The sequence below is a fragment of the Sphaeroforma arctica genome, assembly GCF_001186125.1.
Source record: "Sphaeroforma arctica JP610 unplaced genomic scaffold supercont1.308, whole genome shotgun sequence".
NCBI classification, from domain to species: Eukaryota; class Ichthyosporea; order Ichthyophonida; genus Sphaeroforma; species Sphaeroforma arctica.
In genome coordinates, this window is record NW_014040250.1 from 84,404 (window position 1) to 90,765 (window position 6,362).

The following is a 6,362-nucleotide window of genomic DNA, read 5'->3' on the forward strand; positions in this document are numbered from 1 at the left end:
ATATATATATATATATATATTATATATATATATATATATATATATATATATATAATATATATATATATATATATATATATATATATATATATATATATATATACATACATACATACATACATACATACATACATACGTACGTACATACATACACACACACACACATACATACATACATACGTACATACATGCATAAATATTATGTGTATACATATATATATATATACATACATATATATTGATAATGTCAACCATAAAGTTTTGATTTGAGATCCGCAATAAGCACCACGTGTCACTAAATATACCGCTGAGAGCACATACAATGACTTACAATAAAACAGCGGCTTGCTGAAGATTGTTCAGCACCAAATCGAGTCGTTCTGGAATAGAACCCCGCTTGTCATTCGGAGTCATCCCGAGTCTTTGTGATGAGCCTTGTTGCTGTACACGCAAACCTTCACTCCTTCCCAGACTCATACTTATACAGTTTTCTTTGACAGTTGGGGATATCGTTCTACCCATGCCAGAAGTCAAAGCAATGCCACTCTGTGCACGATGTTTGAGGAGGGGGGCAGGTTTCAATGTGGTACAAGTCGCGGCTCTTGCAGGTTTGCCCACCTTCATACCCACACTGTCTGGAACCTTGAATACGTCGTCCAAGCTACCGGTCTTGTCTGTTGCCTTACTCCCCGTTTGTAATTGGGTAAGTACACCATCGTCTGTACTTTCTTTACCTGTAAACCTCTTGCTTGTCTCACTGTGTTCGTACTTTGAACTACTATCCGCGTCGGAAGTTTCGCCAGCTGAGCAGAGATCCCCCTCACTTTTGCTGACAGCACCCAGTATATTGCCCAGCAGCCCTTTGATAGAGAATGACTCGGTACTGGCCGTGCGCATGGCAAGCAGAGCGCTCATCGAAGTTGTTTCGCTACCATCTTTACCACATAGTTGTTCTCTGCTTTCCCCGGCGCTTGTGGTCGATGTGCTGCTATGCTTGCTGGCTTGGCTGCTCGTATTGCTCAGCTTGCCTTTCTGTCTGGTTTTGGCAGTTGGTGCGCTCGGGGTGGATGATGTTTTCGATCCCGATCCCGATGAACCGCCGAGTGTTTGGCGCAATGTGTTGAACCTTCGTGTGAGACTCGCAACGTCTTTTTCCAGATTGAGTTGCGCCTTCGGTGTATTATTCCGACAAGTGGGACACTTTTTGGATTTGTATGTTTTAGACTTGCGCGTATCCTCAGCGGCACGGAACGACAGATTCTGTGCAAGGTCATTTTTTTAAGCTATCAGTAATTGCGCGAACTTGACCTGAGGTAGAACGAAGCCTGAATACGCTAGAAAGCTCGATACGTAGTCCCCGAAAAACCTATATGGCGCTACGAAAGGAGCTAGATTCTTAACTGAAGAAAAATATACACGAATTATTATTAAGCCAACTATTAACGTCCAACATATAGCGCACATAAACATACCCTTTGGATGTACTTTGATCGATTTTCTGGCGGAAGAGCTATTCTGTCGATATATCGCCTTACAAAGGGGATATGCAACTTGATCAAGGCATTCAGGGGTCTCATATACATTTCTTTTTCGGCAAACTCAACGCCATTGGCAATGTTCTGGATCGTTTTGCTGATGAGCTTGAGAGTTCGCGACACTCTGCGTAGGGTAAGGATGAACTCTTTAATATAAGGAATTTGACCCTATAGCTGGAGCCACCCAACACAGTTTTCGCTATGGCACTGGATGAAAGCCTGTATTGTAGGCCATACAGTACAAGTGCACACTATACCAAACAGTCCGAATGCATTATATGCGACACCTACACAAACTGTGATACAAAGTATCAAATCAACCATGACGATCAATTCATTATTTCTATTATGAAATCAAATAATGTCAACGAACCATGCTAATCATGCCTGCACGACAAGTACCTTTCATCAGTATAGTCGTCTGCAAGACCGAACTGCTTCGGACTAAGGATGGCTGGGTTGAAAAATCTCAGGAAGAGGAAACTGCTGATGGCAGTATAGCGGGCGTTGGGCTCATCTGGAAATTTCTGTACAACCACCGACTGTAGTCGGCTGAATACATTCCGGAGAGGTTCGGGACATTCATGTACCGAACTGTATATCTGAAATAATATTTTCTCTATTATTTCGGACAGATACTTGAGATTGGTATCCGTGCAGCTCTGCCAGAATATTGTTTGTCATAATCAGTTAGTGGCAGCAATTGACAATAATATAATAATCCGAACGACTGCTCAGTCATTAATGTAGCACTAAAAATACCTAGTGAAGAACCCAAACAAGTAACTGAGAAAACATTGCAACTTTAGAAGTGTGATATGACCCATGTATGCACGAATACATACGTTAGCTTCGACCAATTCTGGATCAATCTCTGCACTATGCCTCGACTTGTTCAGTACATCGGAAAGTACCGGGCACAGAACATCATGCAGATAGCTTCGCCCTGTATGGTGAAGAATGCGAGTAGCCTTAGTTTGGATGTTCATACTTGATTAAAGCCGTTAAGCTGGGGAAAAGCCCGGTCAAATCACCAAGATAGTGCATGATATGGCCACGCGACAATGTGTAAAAGCACCTGCGGCATGTCTAGTACGAGCCCTTCCCCTGGGATAAGTAGTTGTTTCGACTGAGTGGTGCCGTACCTGTGTCCAGACGACTACAGCAGCTTTTACTATTAAACTTAAACTTCATTCCGGCGGAAACTCCTTAACTGAAAATAGGGACACGCTTGTATACTTTTGCAATACCTATTCGGTTCATCCAGGAATCCATGAACTTGGAGGCCAGAGAATTCCCCCTGAAGATGGTGGTGTAGCTAGTCGTCTCGTTGACTTCCTCCTTGCAAACCGTGTTGATGAAGGCCATGGAGTGGTTCTGCTGAGGCGTTGAACATGCCTGCGTGAAAGTAAAGTGTATGAGTCCGCGCTGCATCTCAGCATAACAAGTATGCGATAGTTTGGTGTGCCATATCGCCCACAAATAGGGTGCGAGAATGACGGGGAGCTACGCTGAAATCAGAAAAATGAGAGGCAACAACCGCAACCCACCTCGTACACGCGCATCAGTAGTGTGGCGGTGGCCTTGATATCCGCTGCAGCCATGTGTGCAATGAACTTTCTAAGCTTGTTCAATTCATGAGGGTCGTTCTCGAGCAGCAGATCCAGAAAGTCCGAGTAGTAGTCTAAGGGCAGTGTCACCTCATCGACAAAGTGCACCTCAGCCCTCAACGACCCCTTGGCTCCACAATCATTGCGAGCTTTGCTCACGCAATTCGGGTGCGACACTACACCACACTTGTCACATTTGCACACACTGTTGCCTTGACCAAGCAACACGCCCTGGCAGATGGCACAGAAGACGGACACGTTGACGACAGTGGTTTGGAATACGTGTGGAATGCCATTGTCCCTGTCCTTCGTCTCAGCAGAAAGAGGAAACCTGTTTGATCCAGCAATGGCAGTTAGTGTTGCACGAGCTCGATATGTGCGTGTGATATTGCTAGTAACGTTTTCCCTCCCCCGCGCTGTGGCTGTAGTAGCCTATATCTGGAAGTGTTTGTGCGGTACATGGCGAAGCACCTTACTCTCCAAAATATGTGTCAGAGGGTCTAGTCGTAGTGGTTATTGTGGGAGTCACAGTTGTAGCCCAATACATTACTCGGTGAATTCAAAAACTGCTTCAATGACAAGCGTGTGGTGTTGGTAGCTCAAACAAGCACGTGGCCGTGAGACACAAAGAATGGTGGGTTTAATCGGCATGTATCTTGTACCCTATTTGATGTGTACGCATGAGTAGCTTACCAAAGCTCGTGCGCAATCGAATCTTGTGCCAGGAAAAGACGTGGAATGTTCACCTGCCCCAGCAGAACGTCCTTGAAGATGCGTTGCTTGGACCACACCTCGATTATACACTTGCTGAAATTCGCCGAATTAAGGGCAATCTCAAAGCTTTGGTCCCAGAAGGGATTCTGCGTTTTCTTCTGCGTGCGTGTCTTGTAGTTACACACCAGCCCATCGTCTACGCGCACTGCACAGTACACTTGAGTGTCATCCTCGCTGCTGAATGTGGGTAGGTTCTTCGCCTCAATGACTCTCAGTTTGAGCGTACGCTCCTGTAGACACGCGCCACTGTTTGGTCGGGAAGTTGAGTTGGCTTTGCCTCTGTTGCCCACTTTCCACTTCTTCTCCTTCTCTTTATCTTTCCCGCTGTCCGTACCGCTGCCGTTTGCTTGGGTCTAAATAGAAACCAAGACGACAATATATAAGTACACGCACGCGCGATGTGGTCTCCCGTTTACTTTCGGAATGACAATACTGATTCGCCCAAGGTTCAAGTTCTGTTCGGCGCTACACCCTACACATATCAACGGGAGCGAGTGTAGTTTTCTCTGAAGTTAAAGCATAAACCTAGCTACGATCTTACCTGTGTGCTTTGCTCGTGGTCATCGCCTTCAGATCCGTCAAGTGAAGATATCAAACTGGAGTACAGCATGGGCGTACGCCTGCAGGTAGCCATGTGTGACTTGTGTGTTGGGGTTGGTGAGCGTGGCTGAGAGGGTGCTTTGATGTTCGAGTTGGTACGAGAGCGTACGTTACTTAGTGCAAAGTGTGTTGCGTCAGACAGCTCCTCGAGGCTCTCGATAGTCACAAGACAACTACTACTCTTACCCTTCGCCACACGCAGATGAGGTCTGCCCGTAGTAACCTTGGGGGGTAGGCGAGACAACTTGGATGAATCAGTGGGTGATGATATGGGAGAAGTCTCGAGTGGTTCTGCGTGGAGGTGTGTGAGTGAGGTGTTGGGAGATGATGCTGGCGACGATAGTGGGGATGTGCTGCCGTAGCTCTGCTTGACGAGACACAGCTGGTGCATGTTCACTGCATCATTGACCTTTCGGCGAGCTTTTGGACTGATGAAAGTTCCGCTATCTGTGTGTTAAAGAACGTTGCGGAATTACGATGAACACCTTTCAATAGCTGCGAAGGTTTCTAAAGGCATTAATTCGATGACAGCATCGTAGACAAAGAACTCGAGCATCAGTACAGCACTCGCATCCATCTGCAATTCTTCTTTTGTAGTGTCCGTACGAGATGTGAAGCTGAAAGCAATAGAATATGCACGGAGTTAATATGTAGTGACATCTCACACCTTTATTCGTGGCACGACCGTCTGTGCTCGCACTCCGTCTCAGTGAACAGGGTGAAGCGGAGCCGTCCGGCTGCGACACCGTTGAGATGAATTCCAGAGACTCGAATCCGTTTTCTTGTGAAGACTCAAGACTCGGCGATGATGGTTTTTGAGATCGCCTGGTGGTTCGCCGCACTATCTCGGGGATATATATCATTTTCTTCTTTCCATCTTTGCCCTCGTTTCCGTTACTTAGGCTTTCTGTATACACGTGAAAACATGAGTTAGGGTGCAGATATAAGTAAATAATTGCCAAATGAAGACAGCAAGACGGGACGGCGCAAATACACTCGGTGTATACCGCTGTCAATCTAAGCTTTCCGGTCAGTTGACCCGTCAGTGGAATAATCAACTCGATTCCTTGTGTTGGTAAAGATATTGTATATCTGGTAAAGATATTGTATATCTGGTAAAGATATTGTATATCTGGTAAAGATATCGTATATCTGGTAGATAAGAGTTGTTGCATGACATGATTGATTCTGTCATTGATGTCTAATGGCATGAATGCATGAACAATCTCACAAACCTAGGGATATGGAGCCTGTTCGCGAACCGATCATTGAAGGTTTCTTGCCCAAGTTGCAGTGTGCAGCAGCTCCAGATAATGTGGACATGAGGCTCCTTCTACGCTGTGGTTCAGTCCGAGAATCTTCAGTCTTCAGCGGTACCCTACGAGATTTTATATGTTTAATTTAATCAAATACTTTCTTTGATGAACATATGCCATATACACCAGCACGACTATGAATGGTCTCATTTGATTGCAGCTAACTATAAAGCGTCCTGTTTATAAGAGATACATACGTGCCAACCGTCATCTCTGGCAGGATCTTGAACCAATTGGCGTCGCCCATAAATGGAGCAGCGGCTGTCATGTGTGCAATCACGTTGCGATGTATCAGAAGGTTGCCAATGGTGATTGCATCACGTCCGTCTCTGGCAAATTTCTTGCTGATGAGCCACATAACCAATTCACTGCCTTGAAACGACTCTTTCACTGGCTTGCGGGAGAATGTAGACGCTCTGCAAATGAATTGATATTGATAGTGAAGGATTAGAGATTTTAGTTGCAATAATAACTGTTGGTATGTATCTACACAAATTAATAGATAAGGACTCTTGTCGTAAACTATA

General features: G+C 45.2%; 2 protein-coding genes across 2 annotated transcripts in view; both read right to left on the reverse strand.

Annotated features, from left to right (window-relative positions):
• SARC_05052 (hypothetical protein) overlaps nt 1-2,524 on the reverse strand; it is a gene marked incomplete at its 5' end in the record, with an annotated part of 2,994 nt that extends 470 nt beyond the window's left edge. Inside the window, 4 exons of the mRNA XM_014301102.1 lie at nt 332-1,260; nt 1,473-1,659; nt 1,938-2,077; nt 2,381-2,524. Coding sequence (XP_014156577.1) covers nt 332-1,260; nt 1,473-1,659; nt 1,938-2,077; nt 2,381-2,524 — 1,400 coding nt within the window. The remainder of the gene's footprint in view (nt 1-331; nt 1,261-1,472; nt 1,660-1,937; nt 2,078-2,380) is intronic.
• Nucleotides 2,525-2,744: 220 nt separating this feature from the next.
• SARC_05053 (hypothetical protein) lies at nt 2,745-5,422 on the reverse strand (the record flags this gene model as incomplete). The annotated part of the gene is made up of 5 exons (XM_014301103.1): nt 2,745-2,933; nt 3,086-3,476; nt 3,839-4,272; nt 4,461-4,966; nt 5,187-5,422. Coding segments are annotated over 5 exons (1,756 nt in total), but the record flags the coding sequence as incomplete, so codon positions are not given.
• Between the last annotated feature and the right edge of the window lie 940 nt (nt 5,423-6,362).